A 27,254-nucleotide genomic window follows, 5' to 3' on the forward strand; every position below is an offset into this window, starting at 1 on the left:
GAACTTGATAACAATGTGAAACCTGGTTTAACTAAGTTTAATTGTTGTATTTTCGATTCGATCAAAAATTATGTAGATAATTACGGTTTGCTTATTTTATCACAAGCGGACCGTTCTATTATCTGGGATCGGAACCACATTTTTTTAATCACTTATTTTACCCGTGAGATTCCCAAGAACTATGATTTTTTCGTCCATCGTAGCATTGAATGGTTTTTATGTCTTAAGGCCCGTCATTGGGAAATGGCAGGACAGTTTCCCGAAAATGTCTGGAAAATTTTATCACAAAAATTCACCGAAAAAATTCAAAGTTAAACATTTTCTCTTCATATTTTTCTTAGGTGAAGTTTATATCATGGCGCCATGCTAGTAAGGCACCGTGAGGCAAGTCCACACTACAATTTTTTTTATGGACTGAGGAACATACAGCAGCTTCTTGACTTTTCCCCCTTGGCTCCAATGACTCTTAAAGTATGTTAATCGTAATCTGGGCGTCAATACGAGTTCAATTTGGTAAAGATTTGGCCGAGATATTTCAAAATCTAGATTTTTGTATAGGAATGGTCAGGTTTCACCCATTCTGAAATGATGAATTTAGCCAACATTTGCTTGCTTGTGGAAAATTTAGATTTACAGAATTACAGTGGTAAATTTCACTTGCGCACGGAATTTGTAACAGCTAGTCTTTTATCACATGGTTTTCAGTGTTCATGCTATAGTTTATGTTATTACTGTATTTTGTCGGTTTAATCTCTCACACTTACGCTTAAAACGCTTAAAACTGATTCCCGTAAAGAATCGCCAGAGTCAAATCGCAAAAAAAATAAAAAATCTCTAAAATATGAAGAAACGTCAAGAAAAATCGTCAGAAAGTCAAAAAACGCCATGAAGCATAACAAATTGAAAATTTGACTTTATGGCGTTTCTTCACCCTTTAGCGATTTTTCTTGACGATTTTTCACATTCACATTTTCTTGGTGACCAAAAATCGCAAAGGTGTGAATAAACCCCAAATTGTGATGAATTGTAAAAAAATCTTGATGATTTGACTTTGGCGATACTTTACGGCTATGTATGGTCCACACAGCAAGGAGATTCAGCTAAAGCCAAACCTGCACAAACTTACGAATTTAACACAATTAATTGTATACAAAACTGTCGCTCAGAGTTTGTACAAAGTTCAAGGACGTACACGAATTTTTCGAAAAATCTATTTTTTTCTTTAAGACACTGTGGGGTTGAACAAAACCTAAATAGAGTCGCGACACCACCTCTGATTTTTTTTCATGTTCTGGTTGAGGGACTCGAGTACTACACGAAACTGTATTCAGTTTCCCGATCTGTCCAGCCGTTTCGGAGAACCGGCACACGTGGCCGTGCGGGACACACGAGTCAATTTAAATACAGATTGTTATAGCAACGGATAGAGGGACTAATTGTAAGTTAATTCGTGTCAAAATTGATTCTCTCAACAACCTGGCCACGGAGCAACAGCCAGCTAAAGTCGAAATTTCGACATTTTTGACGAAAAAACTTTGAAACTCTTTGAATGGCGATAATGGTAGAGTATTCCATGCTCCATTAAACGCTGTGAATGGATTTTACAAAATTTGTCTGAATTGTACAATATTTGAAAAAGTTTATTTTCACCATCCTCGTCGAAACTTCAACTCATCTGTAATACACAGGTAGACCCTTCTTGTATCAAAACAATAATGCAGTCTTACCTTTACAACGATACCAACCTTTACATACCAGCCTCACAACAAGTATCTGTTACGACATTTCGTTTGCAGCAAGGTCACTCCTGCTACGAAGATTTCAATTTATTATCCATCTTCAAGTGCCCGTTCCTTTAGGATGAGTGGTATTATTATCCATTCTTCATAAATAAGTGGTTTAAGTTATTTGAAGCATTTGTTACATTAATTACGTGTATCTGTAGTCGGTTAAAGTTTCGTGTAGTACTCGAGTCACTCAACCAGAACAGTAAAAAAAATCAGAGGTGGTGTGTGGTGTCGCGACTCTATTTAAGTTTTGTTCAACCTAAACAGCCTTGATGAAGTAGGATTCTTTTGAAAAACAGCCTACCGAAATCGGACGCATTTTCTAGTGGACTTTTTTGTATGTGCTTAGAAAGCTATTCGACCCAAGGAGCCAAAACCACTTTCAAAAAAATTCTTCGAAGGTTGTGTGGCTGGTGAAAGGTGAACAAAAACCGAAAACTTGCACTTTTCTTACAAAAAATTCTCCAGTTACACAAGCCGTACAGGGTCGTGTGGGGTGTCATTAGAAAGGTAATCACACGTCCTATTGAGCCGAATAGGGACTTATTGGTCTTAAAATTGTTATATATTTAACAGCATTTTACAGTATTTATAAATAAAATAATTCTGCCAAGTTCTTGGAAGGTGGAATTGTACCAAGAATCGATGCAACATTTCCACGTTGAATTGAGAGTGCTAACCGCTGGAACATAAAACTCGTCGCTCTTTTCTCGTGAGTAACTTCAGCGATCTTGCTCCCAATTGCTTTTATTAGTTTAATTGCTTATTTAAATAAATTGTTCTCGCAAATCGACGTAGTGTTCGTACTTCTTTTCTTCCGCGTGTTTTGCAGCCCAACCTGAAATATGTGAAGACTTACACTGTTCTTACAGAAATTTCTCGAGGTACTCGTACATGGTCGTGTGAGGTATCATTTGAAAGATAATTTTATGTGCTTTTGGGCCAAATAGGGACTTATGGAATTTGGATGCATATGCGATGCAATATAGACACTTAAACATTTCAACTTCTATTTCATCGTAGATGCATCCAAACCACATAAGACCCTATCCTAAGTGTATTTTGGACCACCCTACTACAACATTGAATAATTTTTCCACTTCGATCTGCAAGCAAATCCCGAACGAACACAAAGAGACGAACACAAATTGTTTGTTTAAATTGTTTTTGTTTTTATTTCTTTTGTCAATATAAATAGTTTTATTAATTACACGGCATAATATACACGACTTTTACCTACATATCATACAAAATATATATTTAATAATATCCACGTCAATAAGGACTTAGTGTTTTTATGAGTATACTAGTGGTATGTTTTTATCAACTTTTTCTACTTCTTGTAACTCTTGTACTATTTTTAATAGACTTGTCACGCAAATTGTAAAATTGTAGTAAAAAAAAGACTATTTTTTTGGACCATTTCATGGTTGATTAAGTAAACTTTAAAAATTTTAAGACATATGTGCGTGCGTGTAAGCTACAATCCCACTATATCCCGATATGTCTCTAATTTTTACAGCAAATCAATTATTGTCGTCTTTTTTCGGTCGCAAAATGAAATTCAAATTAAAGGCCGTATTAACGGCATAGTAAACATTTGCATTGGATGGCATGACCAGCTCTTTTTCGGGCAATACTTGTGCCAATGTGTACCTATCCGGATCACCTTCCAGACCCAATTTCATCATAGAGTTACGGATCACTTGCGGTGTCCGCTCATTATTCCCTAACATAATACTTTTGTACAGAACGATACCGTCCAGTTCCACGTTGTCCGTTTCGTATGTAACACGAATGATGTAAAAATCGGGCGATGCAGAGTTCTTCACGGACGCATTCTGGACTAATTGCGGATTGATCAATGGATATTGACTAGCAGATGACTTGCAGCTGTTCGTTTTTGTGTTATTCGATTTATTACCGCTGGACGTGGATTCAATTGATATGGAGGACACGCTGCTTGCTTCGGACATTATCGAAGCCGTTGGAGGAGTGGCATTTCGATCAAGAGAATTGTTTCTCGAACTGAAAATGATTTTTTTTAATGTTTCACGTATTTCTTACATTCATTGATGTGTTGTACTCACTCGGATGTGTTTATTTCACAGTAAAACTGGGAACCGGCACCACTGCTCGAATTCGATGCAATGGAATCGCTTTTCTTGTGTCCTTGCGCTCGTCTCTGCTCGGGCGGCTCCAATTGACACGACAGAGTGTGTGCTTCCCTCTCATCCAGTACTAATAAGCTAGCGAACCATCGGTCGAACAGATGATCGTCCGGTAAATGATATGCATTGGCAGCACCTTGTAACAGCTTAATTTGAGCTAAAACCTCAAATTCCTTACGCTTTTTATCAAAGTTGATGAGATCGTTTATTGAGTCGGGTATTGCGGCATGGATCATCGTCAGATCCGTCAAAAATGTTCCCAGATATGGTATCGTTCCATGGCTGATATGTGTGTTCTGCTGAACAAATTTTTGATTCATTAATGGCATTGATGTTACCGGTAATAGCCATCAAGTTACTAACCTGTCGCTGAAACACTTTCTGAAGATGACGGTCATTTTCACCGGCAGTGTCTGCAAATTTGGCCGTTCCTTCTCTCATAAGTACCTCACGTTGTGCACAAGCATTATTATCTTCCGAAAAGATTCGCGCCAGCTCGTTGAATATTTCCAGCTGGATTTCCGATGACGAAACGAAATTTCTTTATCAATATTTGCTCAGAGTGTCAATAAGATCTAAGTTCTTTACCTTTTCTCGTACTAATGCCGCCCACGTCTTCGACAGTCGATACACAGCATTGGATTGAAGTCCAGACACAATCGCTTTCAAGGACGAAAAGTTCTTCAAAACTCTAAGCTCTTGAGCAATGTCAATCCAAGTTGCAATGTTCATGGCTCGTTCCTGGAATAATCGAATTGAGGACTTGAAGATAAAACTTGACGTTAAAGACAAATATTAAAACTGCGAACAAGGACCAATAATATCAAGTGAAGCTTAGTATGCCCTTTCAGATGACCGAGAAATAATGGTATCTCTGACCACGGATTCACAGATTCATGTTTCAACGCTTAGCAAAATGTGGATACAAACAAAACAGTTTTTAAAGGCGTACTGGGCGTAGTAACGTTCTTATAAAATTTAAGATTGAAGGGATTGTACTTTGCATTAGAATGCTATTACAAAGCCGCATCTCGTACTAGCATCCCGAGTAAAAATAAAAGAGACGTCTCACGTCTCACAATACAAAGGATTTAAGACCGTGAGACGTCTTTTTTCGAACCTTTGAGACTTTCATTTTTACTCGGATGTCAATGTCGATATTATCTGATAAATAAATCGCCACCGGGCACGATATTATATCGCTCGAGGTGGTATGAAAATACATTCAACTTCATATCTGGCTTCAAACCAAAACGTTCACCTCTTCAATGAAAGCTTTCACACTCGACTTTTACTATGAAAACTTTTCATTTACAAGTCGAGTGTGAAAGCTTTCAATTTCAATGTTCGTTTAGCATATAGTTTACCTGCGGTTTGAGTCTTGGCTCGATGAGTATACTGGATATCACTCGAAATGAAACCGCATTGAACTGTGTTACTGTTGCAATTACGGTCTATAAAAAAAGAGTAGAAAACGACGTGCCAGGTTTATTTTACGTTTTGTTTTGTTCGTTAATTATGAAAACAAACCCATACATTGGCTTCATTTTTATCACGCTCGCGTTTCGACCATGTCGCACCAAGACATTGATGTGGTATGAGTCGTTTGAATAATTCCTGCATTGAACACACAACATTGCACTGTGATTATGAGTTAAACATTAAAAGTTATTTTTCGGTTACCATATCCATTCTAGTAAGTTGTTCAGCAAAATGCTTAACCGGTATGTGTGGAAAGCGATACGCTTGAAGTAAATGTGCAGGCGGAAGAAAAGCTGGCGTTAAACACAAATCATTGAATTGTTCAGCATAATCCGCGTATTCATTATTATCCCATGGCAGTGACGGTGCTGCTCTTGCTCTAGCTAATTTATCTAATCTATTTAAAGCTTTATAATGTATTTCCGAACTGGACAGCCGTGACGATGTGAATGCAATAACTTTCTTCAGATTCTGTTGATTCCAATCCTCCGGGTAGCCATCCATCCACACATGCAACGCTGACACCAAACTTTTTTTATGCTCCTCTGCCAACGGTTCGTGTATGGAGTCCGCGTGTAATCGTTCGTATCGCTGCAGTAGTAAGTCTAAAATCTGTTCGGGTTTCGCGAATGTTCGATACGTGGCTAAGAATACGTTGACAAACGTACTTTCCAGTTCGCCATCATCTTTCGATAAAGCGTCGACGAGACGTTCTAATGTTGCGGCCTTCACAAATCGTACTCGTACCGTTTCCCATTCGAGATGTGAAATATCTTCGTCCGAGTCTTGCTGTAAAAATTTAAAGTTTCATTTAGAAAGTGGCAGGTAGTAAGCGATTTATGGTTCTATCTCGTCTGCAAACATATTTAGACATACAAAACATCGACCTAACATCAACATCAACATAACATCAACCTAAAACGATGTAATTCCATTCAAAATGTTTCTTAATTGCGTTACCCGCTGAGGATATTTATATAACCCCTATTAAAGCATACGAGACTATTTTGCATAACACAGCGGCTATAATAGTGAAATTGAAATGCTCATTGCAAAAATATATTTCTGTATTTTCTCATCGGCTGTTGGTGCGCGCTGGTTATGTACAGGAAATTAAAATTGAACGAAGAGTGTCTGGTTGTTTGAAGAGGTGTCTAACACATCGTGTCTATTCGAATGGATTGACAACATATAGAAATTGATGGAAGGAAATTGAATTTTTCTTGAATGATTTCTGATGATTTTAGGGACTCGATCGGAAATACATTCTAATAAAGTATGGAAGACCGAATGTGAGATTCCCACTGTTTGAAGGAAGCTGTAGGTTACATTGGATACTGCAAAAGTTACAATCGCTAAACCGAACTGGTGTGCATACGTTATTTTGCACCAGCTGGTCCCCATTTGGAATGGTATGTGACCAGCTGGTGCAAAATAATGTATGCACACCAGTTCGGTTTAGCGATTGTATTTATTAAAGGTAACAGTTTTGTGCGTTTTTGAAAAGCAAGTTTCGGTATCTGTCTTTAAGACAAAGGTATCTGAGCCGAAGGTGAAGCATAGAAGAAGTGGGTGGAATATAACCTGCACCTGAGCCTCAGCCTGGGCCTGTTCTGCTTAAAAGGCGAAGCATATAACTGCACTTGTCGAAAAACACTTGCCGAAAGAAGTTGATCAAAAAGACAAGAGTGAGTTTGCGAGTATCACCAAGTTGTTTCTGAAGTGACGAATTACGTAGCAGCATCCAATGTATTCTGGTTTACTACCTCCCCCATGCAAAAGTTGAGATCCACATGAAAAATGAACAAAAGAAGAACCAAAAATGGTCCGCTAGTAATGGATCATTTTGGAGAGATTTAAATTGGTTGATTAATTGATTAAAAGCAGCTGAACCACGAAATGAGTCACTTATTTCGAATGTAAATTTATACTTACACTGCTTGCAATTGGTGTCGGCCGATGATAGCGAACCTTCTTGAGGTAAACGGTAAAGATTGCATCCTTTTCACGCTCCTCTCCCCACAACCGCCAAGTGGGCTGCTGAAAGGAATTTGAACAATAAGAGCAATTTCATTGATTTTTCTTAACTTAACAAGAATAATTAGATTATGCCTTTCAGACAGGGTAATTTCCGTGGTTATATAAAATGCTATTAAAAACAAGGCGAAGCGAATAACAGAAACCAATTTAAAGCAACAGAAAAAAAAACAATTTTTCTTGCGCAGTTCCTTTACGGACGGGAAAGTTTTTCCATTATTATCTTGCTCATTTCAGCACTTGATATCGAAGTTCGTTTACAAGGGAACATATTTTCATAAATAAACTTTCTCGGTTTGAGTTAATTATGGGGACGTCAGCAAAACCGTTTTATGGTAGTGGTAGCAATTAATTAGATGTAATTGAATTACCGCTTGAGGTAGGTACATTTGTCAACATTTTCTTGTAAACGAAATATTTTTCCAATGTTTTCCCCTCTGTTATAATCAAAATTCACTTTATGCTTCATTATCTTGACTCTACTTGACTTACAAGCAGTTTATGTTCTTACGTTATATTAACCGGAGATGACTGAGCGCGACCACCTTACACAGGAAAGACGCAATTAATAAGACAGCGTGTTATTTTCATGAACTTTTTTCATTATTTTCTGCTTCTATGTCGTATAGCAACCGATTTGCGCCATTCTGCTACGATATTATAATTTAAAAGATCTTCGCAACATCTTAACTATTTAATGAATTCAGTGTCGACAGAGTGCGTATGTTAACCTTTGGCAATAAATAATGAAAGGAAATCAATTTGGTGTAGATGTTTAGAGATAACAAAATTATGTTCATAAAGAAGAAGCAACAGAATGTATAACCGAATAAGTTTCACGATCCGGCACTTTGTTCAGTTATTCAATTGTCTCAAAGATATCCCTTGCTCTGCACGTTGTCAGTCAATGTCCTTACAATGATTTTAGACTCTGTGTCCTACGAATTTCTCATGAGAAAACCATACCTACTGGAACACAAAAATGAAATTTCATCAAGCGAGAGATACACACAAACACGTAAGTGTCTTCCACAAATGAACAATCATTAAATGGAAATGGTTGGTTGCTTTCGTAAAGTATGACGATGATGACGATGTTCACCTAGACGAATGTTTTTATGTGCTTTTGTTCGTCTTGTGTATATATGATTTTTTGTCACAAAAGACATTTGATGTCATTTAAAAACAACATAAGTTCGTAATAAATGTTACCTATGGATACAACGTATACCTCTCAAGAACGTATACACATAATGTTTCTCTTGTTAATTTGTATTAATTTCATGGTAGAGTAAATCGACAATGTAACAGAGTCTATCACTGGGAAAACAATGGATAAAATCGGCAACAATTCTTTGAAAAGTCAAAGTTATATTTGAAAATAAAAGTTTGATTTTATATTAAAGAACACAATATTCTGCATCAGGTTTTTGTAAGGTTGTTGTGAAGTCAAATTGACACTCATAAATAGCGGGGAAAGAATCTATTACATAAAACAGTATTTTCTTGATGAAATATTTCATCTGTTATCGACAACGATGGTAAGAAAAAGCGAGAAAAAGCGAAGAGCGACTGTATGATAAAAATATTGAAGTAATAGATTTTGTGTCAAACACTCCAGCACTAACAGATTTTATGACATTTTCGTTTATGATTCGCGAGAGGCGTACATGCACAAAGGTATGACTAAGCTCCTAGAGTCTGATCGTTTCTTTGCCACTGTCGCCATGGCCTGATGAGATGTGGCATTTTTTAAATGTTTAAAAGAAATAAAAAATTGCTGTTTGCATCTCTCAAATCGAAACAGTGGCAGAAAACATTCGCTATTGAATTAGCAATGTGTCTGCTTAATGGCACGAAAAGTTTGGTCAGTTGGAGGTTTGGTGCTTAGCGCCTATGTTATCCAAAATATTGTTGTTCAGTCAACACTTTGGGTACCGAACCAACGACATAGAAATATTTCGACATTTCTGTGTAGAACCAAAAAAAAAACACATGGACTTGTGTCATCATAAGAAGGCCTCGTACTTCATTTATTCTAGCACAACATTTGTACTTGTACTCTGTTGGTTGAAACCAGCTTTGTTGGTAAGCTCTACCACGTCCCGCATGTGATGTCTTGTGATGAAACGATGCCGTTTGTTCATTTTCATTTGAAAATGTGAACTTTCATTTTCGTTTATGATTCGCGAGAGGTGTACATGCACAAAAGTATGACTAAGCTCCTAGAGTCTGGTCGTTTCTTTGCCACTGTCACCATGGCCTGATGAGATGTGGCATTTTTTAAATGTTTATAAAAAATTGCTTTTTGCATCTCTCAGATCGAAACAGTGGCAGAAACCATTCGCTAGAGATTTTATGATTTTTCATGCTTCGGGGCCGAAAATGAGGGCAATTTTTCGAATTTTCTCGGGTTTCCGGCCCTCTGCATGAAAACTTACATGTGCACCTGTTTGGGACGGTTGATTTAAGGCAATTTCGCTTCGTTCGGCCTACAATCCACGAAATTGCCTAAAATCAATCGTCCAAAACAGGTACACAAATAACCATTGTTGTAATGCGCTTACACGATATAGCGTACAAAAACGAAAATATGATGGAATCGTCCGTCATCTTGCAGTTCAAAATCTGTAACCCTAACGTTAAATATAAACTTTTGATTGTTTCAACCCAAAAACATGTTTTAGATTGCCATCAGGTGTGTCATTTTATTTACACTTTGTTACCCCCAAACATGTAAGTCAAATGGAAGCACAACAAATTAGAACTTATCACGACACAAAATCATTTTCTCTGATATTCTTTGATAGCTAGCGAATTACCATTCGTTTGAATAAGGACCCAATTCGGATGCAGATTGTATGAATAGAAAATATTTATTACCAAAAGAAAACAACAACATATTAATGAAGGAATGTCTGATGACACGAATGAATCATATAAATTCGTTCAACAAAATGAGGAAAATAAAATATGTATCGATCCGTCGAGGCCATAGACTACGAGAAATACGTTAGCTATTTACTGAATGTATAACACATACAGAGAGTGCCGAAAGCGTCGAGGAAATGAGTTTCTTTATTAGAAAAGTGTACGAATGGCAGAGTCGTGGGTCGTGTTTTCAACCATCATCACATCACATTCATTTTTAATCGAAAATTGTTATTGTTTGTTTGTTCTAACAATGCCTCGGTGTTGAGTGTTCACTTTTAAATAACAAATATAGAATTCATTGCTGTTCGTTAATTGCTACGAATAAATTAAAGGCTGGTATTGAACGTTGAAGTTCGAACAATGAAACAATTTTACAATACGAAGAAAATCAGCGGAAAAATGTGTAATTTAAGATCATTACATTCACGCCTTTTAGTCAATTTTCTTTTTGCATTTATTCCAGCACATATATAGACCGAGATTCGTTTGGATTTCTTTATACGCCGTTTTATTATGCATACCGCATATTATAAACGTATTTAGCAATTTCGTTTTTATCAAACTTTTATGCTAATTGCAGATATCATCTAAAGGTTATTTCGCAAAACGAGTTATCGCTGGCGCTATTTTTGCGATTCTTTTAAGCCGTGCTACATCTCTATGAATTGAATTTTTAATACATGAATCTGGGCATCAGGGTGATCACCTAATGAAATTATGAATATTGATCAGTTATTTAGCTAGTGAAAATTCATAGCTAGATGCAATACAATTGAGAACTTGGGAAAGCTTGATATTTTAAGGTATAAAAAAATCATTTTTTATGGTCGTTTCTTCTAAGGCGAAGCTAGCTAGATTATGAGACGTTGACACTAGATGACTCTTATGTTTTCCAGACAAATTTCTTTCTGTGGTTGATCCAATTGACACTTCCGATACACTGTAGGTGGCGTCAATTTTCTAGGAAAAAGCGAAGATCACGAGTTGTCATCTCATTTTTCAACAATATTGGCAAAGATGACAATACGTCAAAAATATATGAAAAAAAAATTGAGAGAAAAATGTTATGACATCTCCAGTGGTCCCACTAAAAATTTCCTGTCCTTCGGTAGGACATGTAGGACAATATTTTCACATGAAGAGTGATAGGACTTCTTCATAGTTCATATTTGTATTTCGGTGCCCGAACTAACCACGACATTCTACCTTTCTTGTTCCTCTTTTCTCGTACTCAGGCTTGACTCAGCACGAAGAGTGCTGACAAGCACCAATTTCAAGACTTTCGGAATGATGAAAACAAGAAATCTCCAATATCAGTGTTGTGGTCCTATGAGACAAATATAACTCCATTGAACAAGATTCATTTGTTGACTGTGACTATGTTTTATATTCTACTTCTCATTTTTTTTTGGGAATGTAGCTTTCTTTGACACCCGATTTTCCATCATAAGATGGCAATCACGTTTGTAAACTTTCTAACGCTAGTTCAATTGAAAGATTTACTGCTGTCTTGTGTAAGAGGCTAGCGAAAACAAGTGAAGTCCACTCTAGTTTTTGAACCGCCGCTAGTTCTCGAGGTCGAAACAGCCTTTTTTTCTCAATTCATTTACTTAACGTGAGTCCTGGGTAAGGGAAGAGTGTCTAAACTCTGTTTGTTCCTATTTCATCTTATTTTATTTTGAACTTTTAGCTTCATTTGATAGGCATTTCAGCTGTGGAATGAAGATGAGGAACGCCAGCTCGCCGTGATTCACTTCAGGCTATCCTCTTCACTGAGTATAAAAGAGAAGTAAAGGACGGATTAGGCTTAGTCTAACCATTAATGAATCACTAACTGAAGTCGAACAGTTTTATGAATCATTCACACATTGTTCATTCCACGAACGAGAAGGAAAATGTAAGTCACAGAAGAGTACCTAATTCTCGTCTTTATCCGAATCTACCAGATCTACTCTAAGATAAGCTTTCTCACAGATTGTGAGATTGCGATTTTCACGTACAAGTTGACTCTCCTCCATGTCATTAAATTCGATTGCAGACTACAGTAAGAACCGAATAGAAGTTTTATTTTTATAGAAATGTATGAGAATGGTTTAGCAAAAATGTCCTACGCAGTGGGAAAGTAGGACACCGTGGGAGCGCTGCAACTCGTGATCTTAGCTTTTTCATAGAAAATTGACGCAGTGTATCGGAAGTGCTAATAAGAAAAGTGATTCTTTTTAAGAAGTTTATGCTGCGACATTTGTGGATAAGTTTCGTGATTTCTTCTAAATTGAGGGTGGCCGTGAAAGAAAAGATGAGTTTTCGAAAAATAGTTTCAGACCAAAAAGAATTTATTCGCTTCACGAAAGCGGTCACTTGATATGCTCATGACTCCATGCAATCAACACTTATTCGTTACAAATAGTTTAAACATTTTACTCGATTTATCGACCAACGAGAAGTGACAGACAAACATAGCTTTACCCACGATCCAGGATTTCATTTTTTTTTACTGCCTGAACAACACTCAATGTTGTCGCTTAACATCAAAATAGTATAAATGAGATTAAAGTTATTACCTTCACATACCACTTGGTGGTAGAATCTTTCGTGTTACTTTTCTTCGGCAACGTTTTGAATGTGTCCAACGTTTGTTTACAGGGACAAAAACACTGAAATGTCGGCCGGTCGGTCGCACTACCGCTAACAACAACTCCACCGGGATATTCATTTTGAATTAAACTCGCTTGCGTAACGTCTTTCTTTTGTGGATTGATGCAATGTATTTGCTGTGTGCATTTCTGTGCCAATAATTTTGTTTTTACGGATATTGTTTGCAACGTGTCATTAGACGGACAAAACATTGGCCACAAACAGTAATTGCAAATCGAAGAATATGAACGAAAAATAAACAGCTTCCTGAACAAAATATCTCCGATTTTGTTTACGCGAAAATTTATACTGTTCACGTCGAATAGCACATTCCGGCGTCCGATGAAATGTTTAGAATACTAACACGGTATTAATGTACCACTTGAGTGTTTTATGTAAATATACATTATTTTTCTGTAGTTTTTCCCAAAGACACTTTTTACACGTCCGCTCGCACACACATACACCGCACACGCTGACGAGGTAAATACGAAAAATATTAATTTATGAAGTTATATGAACATCCACAAATTGCGATAAATAATGCTTATTTCGCTCGTATAATACACATTTTTTTTTTGGCCATTGGCTCGTTAATTAATGTTTGGATTCGTAGAAAATTATTATTATTATTATTAAAACTGAAGTAAGCTATTTCTGACAATGTGTGAATTAGATCAGAGCAGACGATCGTGCAAAATTTTTATTTTGAGTTATGGATATAGTATGTTGATCGCTGTAACGGCAGCGCTTCTTAGCGATATTTAGTCGGATGTAAATAACTTTAAAAAGCAACCTCAAGTAGTATGTAACATAGACGATTTCTAAATGTAGACCTATAGCTGAATTCTTGCATTCTAATTCATTCAAAAAGAACGGGAATAATAACTTACCAAGTGAAAATTTTACTAGGAAAGTTACCCCTTTTTTCCTTTACTTTGATTTGCGTTTTAGGATAGATAATAAATTATATGTTTTTTAGGATATGAAGTGAAGAGTGTGTGCCCTGTGTCCTCTCTTTCAGAAGGAGCCGAGAAGATACCTAATACTGGAACTGTAAGGTATAGTAATTTTTAACGTAAGGTCTCTAGATCTCATCCGCTATATTATTAAAAAATAATAGCTTAAAAGTATCACCTAGTCTAAAAGAATGGCTTAGTCAAAGAGTATCACCTAGTCTAAAAGAATGGCTTAGTCAAAGAGTATCACCTAGTCTAAAAGTATTGCTTAGCTCAAAATTATAGCCTAGCTCAAAAGTATCGCCTAGTCCAAGAGTATAGCTTTGTCCGAGAGTATCGCCTAGTCCAAAAGTATCACCTAGTCCGAGAGTATCGCTTAGTCAGAGAGTATCGCTTAGTACGAGAGTATCGCCTAGTCCAAAAGAATCTCCAAATTTGTTCAAGTTCTTTTTTTTTTAACTTTTTCCACTAGACTTACAGCTAGTCTTTCTGTAAAAAGAATCAAGACTTCGTCTGGAAGCCTTTTGTTTTATTACGACTTGTTTTACACATTAAGTAAAGCAAGTAAAATTGTGTCAATTTCCACCTCCATCTTCAGCGTAGGCACAACAACTATTTTTAGTCTAAATAAATTGCGTTCAAATGATCGAAAAAGGGACATCCTACAAAATTATTTACTTCAGTAAACATTTTCACGCATTGTCACAACCAGTCACCAGCAAAATCGTTGGATGTGTCTTTTCTAATTTTAGGTCTTTAAATAATAAACTCATTCCAGTTTTCTTTACGCAGCATGAATGGAGAAGGTTATTTATAATTGCGAAAGTGTATACGAAATCTATAACTAGTATCACAATGTTTTTGCCTTATTTTGTATCTGTCACCATTCTCTCGGTAAGGGCATTATACATGAACGAGTTAGCCTCAGTTCATTAAACATAAAAATGCGCTCAAACCGGTTCAAACTATAACATCAATGAATACAAAGGTTACGGAACCGTACACCACACATACGATTCGAGATTGTGGATGATGTACTAAAATGCTCCCTCTGTCTGCATCGGTTAGCACGGTTACTATATTAATATTTAATTGGAAATTTAATAAACAGACGGTATGCATAGCAACTATACTTTGTTTTCCGGTGCAGCCACTGCAGCGAATGGAAAAATATTGTTCATAAATTCAACAAATATGAATTATGTGTACGAATTCAATGAAATTGTACAGAATTTTTCAATAAGCGTTTAATGACAATGCCAGTAACATAATCGTTAAAATTGTCGTCAATTGTTTGAGATTTCGAAAGCATTTATTCTACTACATACAATACAACAACAACATTTTCATCCGTAGCTACTTAAATCCAACTATTCCTTCCTTGACATAGAATCGTTGTGGGACACAGTCATTGTGATCATGATTGTAACATGATGTTTCCATAATAGAATATGTTTATTTTCTATAATTTTTTTTTTATTGTTTGTTATCATAATTACCGCTTCTACTTCTACCATGATTCATCCAAAACAATTAATTACGTTTTTCCAGTTTATTGTGGGTATATTTGTTGTTTTAATTGAAATTTGTTTTAATTTGCGGTCTCTTATTAGTTGCTATATTCAATTTATTGAAAAATTTTGTACGTAATTCGCAACGCATAAATTAGACTAAACTACTACGTAGTGAACAAATGGACAACTATAGTTTCATTCAAAGTTTTAGCTCAGACCTGTACGAATTATTATGACTCAGAGGTTTACATGAACAGTATTGTAGTGTTTTGTGGATATCACAGCGTTAGTATCGGGCTTTGACAAAAGATTATATTGAGTAAAACACTCTGCAGAGTCTTATAAAAACGTCACACATTTTTAGGGAATTTTTTAGCTTTTTGTACTTTATAGTTGTTAACATAACTAGGGATAACAAAGTGACATGTAAACTTTTCGAGTGAATTTCTCGAGTTCTGTAATGGATTTTATACGTTGTGGGCGTCGAAAGTAGTGCTTTATCTTCGCTTCGCCTCGGATCAACAGAATTCACACAAAAATTCTACTTTTCATCTTTTTATCCATAGTCAGTCATGTAATATATATTACACACTTGTCACGAAGAAGTCGGGGCTTGCCGAAACTGATAGTGACAAGTGTGCACTCTATTTTATCACATAAGCGAAAACGAGACAACAACATAGACCTGAAGTGAAATTTTTGAATTATTCTTCTAGTTCAATTATTCTTCGTCGAAAACCATACTTTTCATGTTTGAAGCACGTCTTTCGACGCCCTCAGCATGTAAAATCCATTACATAACTCGGGATAAAAATAAAAAATCTCGTTTTAGTGTGTTTATTGACCTCGGCTTCGCCTCGGATAAACAAAATTCACACGAAAACTATACTTTTCATCTTTTTATACATGCTATCAGTCATGTAATAGTATTTTACATTTATGTAAAAAGTTGAAAAGTATAGCTTTCGTTTGAATTTGGTTGATCCGAGGCGAAGCCGAGTTCAATAAAGACACGCAAACGAGACTTTTCATTTGTATCCCGACCTATATAATGAGGGCGTCGAAAGCATGATTTTCGACTCATGTAGCATGTGAAATACTATTGCGTTGCTACGTTATACAGTTACGCTACGGAATCGTGCTGGCCTGTGTAGCCGAATATTTTTCTATTCGTAGTCATCTTTTTACTAATTCATTTGTAAAATATGTTCATTGAATGGTTGTAACAAAGAGCATACGCACGTACCACGTATATTTAAAAGTAAAATTTTTATTTACTTAGCCGATAGACAGGAAAGCGTTTGTGCGTGTATGGTAACGAAGATTGAAATAATTTTTTGAAGTTTATAATTATTCTGCTTCTGCAACAGTTGACTTTGTCTTAATATTTTTGACAAAAATTTAAATCAATTGACATCACCTTTTTCCGCGCAATGTCTCGATTGATTTCTATTGTTTAGCTCACATAAATCAAGTAGCAAACAGATTGATTCAACCGATTCACACTTCACACAAAAATGTTTGTAAAATTAATTGATTTCGGAAAACCCATTTGTAAATTCCTACATATGCTCTGATCTAATGCCAATCAAAATTGACTTTGCAAATTGAGTCTGGCATCCATATGGTTTTTGAGAGAAGGTGTAATCAAGATTGATGAGGATAGAATCGAACTTTATATCTACACTAGGTTATTAGGCAACGTTTTGAACCATTGTTCATAGGACAAGAATTTAAATTTTAATAAGCTTCAAAGTGAATAAATATACAAGTCAGTCAGTTGACGATATCTCCATTTCCCATCAAACAATAATATTATCGATGAGCAATATCGATAGTTGCGGGCGTAGGTAAAACATTTGTATACTAAGACGATAAGAAAAGTAAATATTAGTTAAAAGACTGCTTACGCTGAGGAAAACCAACGACAAATACTGTACAGTGTACATTTTCTGGCATACAAATAATTTTTCAAAATAAACTTTTCGATGTGGACAATTCCATATTAAAATTTTGAAACTCTTCCAAATGGGAATTATTATTGAAAATAATAAAATTTCGTGGTCATCTCGTAAAAGTTGTGCACATAAAAATTTATCCGGTTTTGTTCTAAGAAGGACCCATCTGACAATGTCAGTAATGTAAATTAGTAATGGTGCAGTATTATTATAGATGCTGTTATGTCACCAAGGACATTTCACTTAATTTCACACAGATAACATTAATGCTGTCGATTAATATTCGGAACTTGGATGATGAACAATGATCAGGGCCGAACATGCAAATTTTTTTGATATGACCATATATTGTTGAATCGGCTCAATGTGATCAGTCTGGCTCTGGCAATGATTCAAAATTGCATAAAAGAATGAATCAAATGTTGCTGGTTTTGGAATTCTTTCAAAAGTTCACATTCCATGCGAAGAGTTGAGAAAACAAAACGAGCCGATTAAGAGCTCGTTGTTAGATCCTTGGACCTGGACAACGAAATTGGGGATGATCTAGCTTAGATTTCCTGTTTCTGGGCACGAAGTTAAATTTTATAAATCAAAAATATGTCCAATTCCCCAGTGCCAGTGACTTAAACCATAGGAGAATTGGTGTATTTGGGAGATAGTAAAGAAAATGTTCATTCCTATCCCATTTACAAGTTGCCTCCATTTCGCCTATATTTCGTTCATCTCCGTAGTATAATTAAGTATTAATGCTTTCATCGAATCATTCGTAACGATAAGACCACAGACAGAAAATTGAATGAAATAAATGACAACACTACGTTCGTATGGGAAATTTTTCGATTATACTCTCTACAGACAAGAACACAATTTCGAGAAAAGATCATTACATTTACAAAAATAAATGATTCAAATGTCAATTTTCCCACCGTCGATTATCTACGTCCGAACCGAATGTGTACATATGTTCCAATTTTAAAAGTATGCATTCAAAGACAGTGACCTTGAAATAATAAACAATTTACTTCAACTTATTTCAACTCAAATGTGCGATGGTGACTAATCAACACGAAATTTAGTAATCATTTTCAGTGATGAAACTTCCCATTCAAACACAATTACAAACGTACTTAGATTATCCATATCTATACTGCTCTACCTTTTCGCATAACATACTATAACACAGAACGGTTGGATAAATTCAAAATTCGATCATGAAAATTGTTGAATGAGATCGTACGCGGTTGTATTGGATTACGGGGAAATAAGCATTATTCTCGCGAAGCTGTTGTCGCATCGATAAACATTATATATATGCATCGTTATCGCATGCAGCATAATATATCTAATCATGTTACAGGGTAAACACAATTGAACATGAAATTTTCCACATAAATCGGAATGATTCTACGTGAACCAGGATCTATATCTAATGTATAGATTCGACGAAAGAAAAATCAATAATTTCATTTATAGTATATATTGTTTGAAACGCAACGCTTTCCATTAAAATTTACGGTACGACCGGATATACCTTTGAACTTCAACAAAAACGAATAAATTTTCAGTTTATGAATAGGCCAATATTTAATCAAAACATTTCTATTATCAAAGTTTCAATGGATAAAATTCCAAGTGATTTGCACTCAAAAGACCGGTCTCAAAATGTAAATAGTTTTTCCGAGCACAACAAATTCATAAATAACGCACACGATTTAAGAGTTGCAATATAACTGAAACAACGACGACATCACTTCACGGTGTCTAGTCCATACTAGCCGAACAAATTAATGAAATTCAAAAACAACCTTTAAATCATTACGTACATTCACAATACCATGAACAGCCGTGTGGAGTTTTGTTTGTGTGCAGCTCGAACACATTGATGTTCCAATGTTTTTGTCAATTTTCTTGAAGGTGCAAAAGAGATGCGTATTGTGATTGGTGCTAGCGGATGTCTCCTTCTTTGCGTATTTAAAGAGGCAACCATCTAGATATATAGATAATGTGGAAAATGCGCCGATAGAGCTTTCTTTTTCACATACTATGTCAATTGGGTGGCGTCTTTGATAGAACAGCGGACTAGGCGTATGGTGTTTGCTACGTAATGCAGCAAGATGGTGCTGACGTCTATATGCAAGGAAACCATTGAGGAAAACTCACGCGAAACTTTTCACGTAAAAGCTACAGAATTATTAATGCCGTTCGTCCAGTTTATTCCATTTTTCTTGTTCTGTTATTGCATTGGAACTTTTGAAATCGTTCATCAAATTGAAGATTTTTTGAAACGATTTTTGCCACAGTGGTTTAATCACTTTTTGCCACAGTGGTTTAATCACGCGCCTTACTTGAATAGCAACGTGATAAAACAGATTCGAGTATTCCAAGTCTTAGTACTTAACGTTTTTTGTCTTGAAATTCCCTGACCTTCACTTTAGCTGTAATTTACATTTGTCGATGTAAAAAAAAACGTTTGCTTATCAACACAACTTTTGATCTCTGTAATCTTTTAATTCTGTAAAAAACTCAAAATATCACAACTTTCATAAGATCAACTTGAAATGTTACAGCTGACATCAGTCAAATTTAGACATGAACTTGATTCAACTGTTTTCCAGATGGTCCGCACATGCAAACCAAGCTGCTCATACGTCTGTACACGGTTTGTTTCTATGAATGATCAGCGCTCCCACAATGTCCTACTTTCCTACTTTGTCCTACTTTTTAGAAATTCGTCCTACTTGTCCTGCTGTCCTGCGTAGGACGAGTTTGTTAAGCAAATTTATATTATGTATTTGATGAATTCCATTGTCCATTTAGTAAATGGCATTTACATTTCTGTGGTAGATATGAAACAGTTTACTATAGAAAGAATAGATCTCGCGAGGAGAAGTTATATCATTTCTTTTACAACTCATTGCAAAGCTCTCCTCCTCCTCGAAATCTGGTAAATTGGGACAAGAGTAAGAATTTCTTGTCCACGAAATATTGCTTCCTCTCTCAAATACAACTCTGAGCTCAGATCAATAAGTTTTCGAAGTGTGTCTAGCTTACTGTTCAAAATATAATGATAAAGTCGCCGTGGTGTGCTTACACTCGATTGGTACAGTATAAAATTATCTACAACTACTATACAGCCTGGTGTCACAACTCTTTCTTCAAAATAACATCATGAAGGACTTGCGTCGCTCTTTCATCGACATAAAGCCACAAACTTTAAAGGAATTCACCTACGTTATTTTTAACCGATTTTAGGTGATTTACACAATAGAAATATCGTATTCCCGATGACACTAGATGCTAGTGTGTGTTGGCCTTAATCGAACTTTGGGTTTGTGAAAAATAAATAAATCTTCGGTTTCGACTATTTTGCTAACTATTTGACAAGAGTAAGTACTGTCTGAGTATTAGAATTTAATTTTCCAGACACCAATCAGCTTAGAGAATGTTTTCTTTAAAACAGTTATTTGTGGGTCGTTTTACAGAACGTAGTCGCTTTTAATTTGTTTTGCCTTAGCAATAAAAAAAGTGTAGTTGACTTAAATATAGCCGAAAAGTGAATGAGAAAACATTTGTCCTACGTGTCCTACCATAGGACACGAAATTTTGAGTGGGACCGCTGTGAATGAAAAACAGATGAACAAGATGCATGACTAAATTTCACAAGAACTAGAATATTGATTGGTTTTTTAGCCTTTTTTCTAACCTCAGGTAACAACAACATGCACCAAATGAAGTTTCTAAGACAATAATAAATCTCACCATTTTTTCTGAATTGTCAAGTTTTAGTACCTAATTAGTAATAAGTGTAGAAAAATTTCGTGACATAAACTTAAAAAAATTCTGGAAGGCTGTAAATTCATCTTTAAAAAAAATTGTATAAATTTCTATGTTGATTGAACAAACAAATTTAAAAAAAAATAGTGAAAGTGAATAACCAGGCCACACTCTAGCAGCTCTTCAAAATAAAGATGTCCAAACAAGGATGTAATCAACAATGTAATTGTAGTAGCTGATTTCTATGCTACAAGGCCCGCAATTCAATTTTCCTCGGTAGGTGAAATTATATCTTTTCTAACCTACCGAGACATGCTATGAAAAATTTATAGCCCGTGTAGCATATGATAGTTCAACACACGAGGCTGACTAAAATATCAGGGTCAACTACAATGTGTTCATTTTACTAAAAAAAACTTTAGTCCAGAATGTAACCTCACGTTATTTCATAGAAATTGAATTATATTACCGGTAAAAACGGTTTCATAATTCGGTTGTTCGATTCCAATTTTGTATCGCAAAAAAGTGATAAAAATAATTATTACAATCAGATTTTACAAAAAAAAACAATTTGGTTACACGTCATATCTTTTTTTTTGTTGTTATCAAATGCCTTTCCAATCGACTGACTGTGTAATGTTTGTACATTCGCAAAAAAAAACAAGGCATCAGAACAGTCGGAGCGTTTGCTGCGACTTAGCCCCGTACGACCCGTAATCCTATTTCGTCCGTAACCATAATACGTCCGTAGCCGTAATACGCCCGTAACCCTAATACGTCTACAACCTTCTAATGCGTCTGTTACCAAAATGCAAGTCAAGTTGGGCATGGTCAAATTTACTGAAAGTGTTTATTTTTAAAATTGCGCAAAGCGCAATTACGAAAGCCCGTACGAAGTACCTCTCAAATAAAACCAACAATTTACGACATTATTTTAGAAACACAAAATTTTTTGCCAACCTTCTATTGGGTATTCAATTATCTCTCAAATGAAACAAAAACTAGCAAAATCGGATGAGATTTACTCGATTTATGTGCAAAAAACACTTAGGGCCGAGTAGCGGCCTTAGTCCAAGGGCCCAAATTTGAAACTTTTTTTGCCACGTTCTTTTCGGTATTCAATTCCCTTCCATAAAAAACTAAATCTTGCAAAATCGGATGAGATTTACTCGATTTATGTGCAAAAAACACTTAGGGCCTAGTAGCGGCCTTAGTCCAAGGGCCCAAATTTGAAACTTTTTTTGCCATCATTCTATTCGGCATTCAATTATCTCTCAAATTAAACAAAAACTAGCAAAATCGAATGAGATTTACTCGATTTATGTGCCAAAAACACTTAGGGCCGAGTAGTGGCCTCAGTCCAAGGGCCCAAATTTGAAACTTTTTTCGCCACGTTCTTTGCGGTATTCAATTACCTTCCATAAAAAACTAAATGTAGCAAAATCGGATGAGATTTACTCGATTTATGTACAAAAAACACTTAGGGCCGAGTAACGACCTTTGAGCCCTCCCAACAAGCCCTCGTTGCATCTTACCCAAAAACAATGTTCAGCAACTTTGTTCTACTCGTCAATACCTTTCATTTGATATATCACAAGCAGCTATTGCGTGCGTATTTCGGTAGATATCGTCGAAAGACTGAAAAACACCTATAGGGCCCTAGCTCTGGAAGGGCCGACCCTACCATGCCCATTTTCGAACTTGACCTTAATTTTGTCGATACCAATCGGGGAAAAAAAGAATTTTGAAGAAAGGTTGTGATTTGCTCAAGCTAGAGGGGTCACAGACGGACGGACGGACGGACGGACGGACGGACGGACGGATGGACGGACGGACGGACATTTTTTTTATTGCGGATTCGTCATCTATGAACATAACCAAATGCTTTGGGGCTAAAAACAGTTTTTGTCGATTGAAACCGGTATGTGACTTTTTCGTTGTAAGCAATTTATCTATTCTTTACGTCACAGTCAAGAATATTCCGTATTTTCTTTTTGTCAGATGAAAAGTTTCTCAGGAGCAACACTATAATCATAGCACTCTCTTGACAATGCTATGCTATAATCCAATTTTATTTGAACTATAGCAGAAACATTCTATTTACAATAGAAATAGAATCATTCTATGAGACAATACTCTCTCTAGCAAACAAACTCTCAGCTGTCGAGAGAGTATTGTATGATCCTGTTATGGGCATAATCTGTTATCGATACTGACTTCAGAAATAAAAGACAAGCTATGACTAATGTAATCTTATATAGGAAAAAAACATGTTTAAAAAAATGAAGTAAAAGATTTAAAATAAATCTTTTAAAAGTACATTGATCAACTGAAGTAATAGATCCGATAGTGAGAGGAGAAGTCGCTTCTTTCTAGCTGAATTATTCGCGAAAAGTGTACAAATTTGAAGGAGATGGTTTCATAAGTCTTTCATATCGTATGAACGGAGATTGAGGGAACAATGTGGAAATGGAAATCAATATTTGATATACCATTAAATGGTCAAAATATTCTCCATTGATTATTCAGAAATTGAATTTGTCCGCTTATTGTCTCTCGACCAAAATCGAATCAGAACTTCGATAATCGGAACCAAATTTCTGTTTCTAAAGATATGACTTTAAAATTTAAAAAAAATCCTTCTCCAAATTACTACTCAATAGCCTATAGACTTGAAATATTTTATTGATACCGAAAAATGTTACCTTTCGTGTTCACCTGTTACAGACTGCTCTCATCTGTTATCAACAACGACAGCAATAATAAACGACAAGCTGTGACTAATGAGGTTTTATAGCTAAAAGCATGTTCAAAACAAATGAAGTAAAAGAATTCGGAACTCAATCTATGAAAATCTTCAATCAAATAATGAAGTAATAGATCAGATAGTAAAACTGTTAATATGCTTGCCGTCTGTGACATGTTAAAACAGAGACAAATTTAATTTGAAATTCGTCAATCTAAATGATATCACATGATGTACACAATATCCAAAGTTCCAGACATTCAAAAATGAAACTTTCTAATATGCGTAGATGCAGGACGGAACAAAAGTTCAGAAAAAAGTTTTGTGTTACTTCCGAGTGGGTCTCGTGCTTTCAATTCAAATCAGTCAAAGTTATCAGCATAGCCATTTAGTTAAACAATAAATTTTGTTTAATTAAGTAAACCATCGCATGCTCATGATACATACACGATCCGTTCGTTGGTTATTATAGTGCCTAGATATATATGTGTATTACTTTCATTTCATATTTTTAAACGTTGTGGTTTACGTACAATATTATATACGCAAGCCGCTATTCTATCTCTAAGCAACAAAATAAAAAATTGTCTGTATTCACATCAAAACAATAATATCAATTTATATATTCGAATTCTCTGTGCTGTTGTAGATTTTGTGGGAGTGGGTAGACAACTTAATATGAAAATAAATTTCGATTGAACGAACGAGAAAAAATGGCGTCATTTTTTTAGCAAATTGAAATCCATACGGAACCACTGTACAGTTGAACAAACAATTGACGAGAAAAATATTGACCGAAAGAAAATATTTGAATTTAAAAAAAAAGAAACGGAAAAGAATGTAAGAAAAACGAAAGATCATACCAAACTATCGGCCGCATTTTGTGACATATTTATTAGTCCAGTGTATTGTCCACTGGAACAATGTTGTTGATCTTATGATCGATCCGTGACGATGATCCAATAATCCAAAAATATATTGTTCGCATATTGGACGAATTAATTCACCTTATTCATTCAGCATTTATCACACAAATTTTCACTTCGTTACGCGCATAATTATCACCGAACGAATATCATGATTTTCTGCTGTATTTATGTTAACCCAGACACAACACAGAATTATTTTTTTTACTTTTCAAATATTTTTTTGTGGCTCAAAAATTGTTTCAAAAATTGGAAACAACAAACGGTTTCTCACAAATTACACATTTCAATTCAGGCCTGTTATTATATCGTTTCACTTGCACAAAATTTTGTTTTAATAATTTTGTTGTTTAAATCTAAATTTAAAAATTTCATTTATACTTTTCAGCAACTTTTTTAATTTTCATTTATTGTTTACACCCAACGATAGAAATGGAATACTGAGAAAAAAGCTGCTGGTTGGTTGTAGGTCTTTCCTAGAGTTGTAGCGAAAAAAAATGAATGAATTGCCGTTTCGGATATAGAGAAACACTACACTAATGCATTGTACTCTGTGTATTACACGCGATATATACGAGTAACTGAATTAAAGTTCTGCTATTCAATTTTTTATTTATTTTTTTGATAATATGAGTGCTGTGTACGAAGTAGGTAATGTTTGATTGCTTGTTAAGATGTACATTGTAGTTATATATCTGACTAGCAAAATCGATTTGTTTAATTATTTACTGTGAATCGTCGATTAAATCATTAACTGAAGCATCTGTTGTATTCACGGCAACGATTTAGACAAAACAATTTGAATTCATTCAGCCGAATTGAAAGTTAAGAGAATCTTTCAACACCCTCGCTTAACTCATCTCTTTCTATCAACGAAACGAATTTCCTACTTCCTCAACTGATAAGGAAATGAGTCATTGTTAAATTTACATCAAGGTCGTACAATCGGCTGTTATGTAAACACTTCCGTATGCAAAATTTTCAACCTCAGATGTTTTCTGAGAGATAAGAGAAGTGGAAGACAATTTATTAAAAGAAGATTCAAGGTGAAGGTGGCTGCTCGTTAAATAGAAATGCTTTTACCGGGAATCTCTTGATAAGAGTGACGATGGTGATGAAACATATATTTATTGTTCATCGAAATTCGATCAGTAATTTGATACTTTTTACGATATGAGAATGCCTCATTGGACGTTGTGTATTAAACAGGTGACTGTTCTCTTGTGTTCTTTCACACAATATTTGTACACTTGCGCAATGATTTGGTGAATGACTTTGTTGAATCTCTGCTTCGTTGTCTCATTATGACTAATAATAGGAACAAATTAAATGCAACACTCAAAAGAGCTGCTTGATGTTCTTGGAAAAATTAGCAAGAAAAAAAAATGTTTATGGCTGCAAACTGAGGTAAGCAAGAAATTAGCTCATCAGTAAATTAATTGAGATCATTGAACTGAGATTAACAAACAATACAAATCAGCTTCTGCACAATATTTGCCTATTTTGTCTGTGGAAAAAAATTGTCGAATTGATCAATCAACCTACATAAATTGGAGAAGAGTCTATAACGTGAGAGTTATATTCACACTTTGCATTTTTTTTAAAATGGAAAGTTTTGGCTCATTCGTCTTATCATCATTTTTATGTCGTTTCGTACAAAATAACTTGAAGAAGAAGGTAACATTTTGAGACGACAATTAAGGCAATTCAAGTCAATGGAATAACACAAACATGTTCCAAGGCACAGTAAGTATTTACGAAATTAGACCAACCACATACCACAACTTTGCTTTGTAAACCGAAAAAAAAACACAACACGTAACATCTCTTGTAGATGACGTTTACACCAGTCCACCAACACAAAAAGAAATGCATTCACTCAACTCCAAGTTAAATCTCATTTTCGCCAGAACGAATTTTCACATTTTTTTGTAAATCAAAAACTCGATTAAATTTCCGATGCAACAAACGTTTTCGCAAATCATCATCGACTTTCGAGTCAATTTATTGCATTTCTTGATAAAAAAAGTTGAATTTAATCCGCACTTTGTCACACTTTTCCACAATTACAATACATCAGTATCGGATGACAATTCGAATCTGAACCATTCGTGAGAGTAGCAAAATAGAAACTGTGTTCACATCGAGAGGTTCACACCGTTCACACACATGGGTGTAAGTGTATAGGTGTAATGGAGAGAGCAGTGTACTGATGTTTTTGTTAGAAAAACGCCTGACGTTATACTCTTGTTGCCCTTTAATGCTAGCCGGCTTTAATTTAGCAGGGAATTCACTCGGTCTTTTTTAGAATGATAGTGAATGAACAAAAGAA

The 27,254-nt window shown here is 35.4% G+C and overlaps 1 protein-coding gene and 1 long non-coding RNA gene across 9 annotated transcripts; both read right to left on the reverse strand.

Moving 5' to 3' along the window:
- Window positions 1-2,939: 2,939 nt before the first annotated feature.
- Window positions 2,940-27,058, reverse strand: LOC119082344 (ral guanine nucleotide dissociation stimulator-like 1). 8 transcript variants are annotated; one of them, XM_037191865.1, is made up of 10 exons: window positions 26,702-27,058; window positions 24,860-25,398; window positions 7,376-7,480; window positions 5,642-6,229; window positions 5,495-5,575; window positions 5,326-5,412; window positions 4,547-4,699; window positions 4,322-4,471; window positions 3,878-4,254; window positions 2,940-3,815 (listed from the first exon to the last, which is right to left on the reverse strand). In XM_037191865.1, exons 2-10 carry the CDS (start codon window positions 24,884-24,886, stop codon window positions 3,314-3,316), a joined length of 2,070 nt encoding a protein of 689 aa, XP_037047760.1. In that variant the 5' UTR covers window positions 24,887-25,398; window positions 26,702-27,058; the 3' UTR covers window positions 2,940-3,313. The 8 variants fall into 8 exon arrangements, with proteins under 8 accessions (XP_037047760.1, XP_037047757.1, XP_037047759.1 ...); XM_037191862.1 differs by having other exon boundaries at window positions 3,878-4,257; window positions 24,860-25,278; window positions 26,702-27,035; XM_037191864.1 differs by having other exon boundaries at window positions 3,878-4,257; window positions 7,376-7,477; window positions 26,702-27,035.
- Window positions 4,903-5,241, reverse strand: LOC119082347. The gene is made up of 2 exons (XR_005088625.1): window positions 5,100-5,241; window positions 4,903-4,994 (listed from the first exon to the last, which is right to left on the reverse strand). It is a non-coding gene; the product is annotated as an uncharacterized LOC119082347 (long non-coding RNA).
- Window positions 27,059-27,254: the final 196 nt, after the last annotated feature.

This window comes from Bradysia coprophila, unplaced genomic scaffold, assembly GCF_014529535.1.
Source record: "Bradysia coprophila strain Holo2 unplaced genomic scaffold, BU_Bcop_v1 contig_415, whole genome shotgun sequence".
Classification (NCBI taxonomy): Eukaryota; Metazoa; Arthropoda; class Insecta; order Diptera; family Sciaridae; genus Bradysia; species Bradysia coprophila.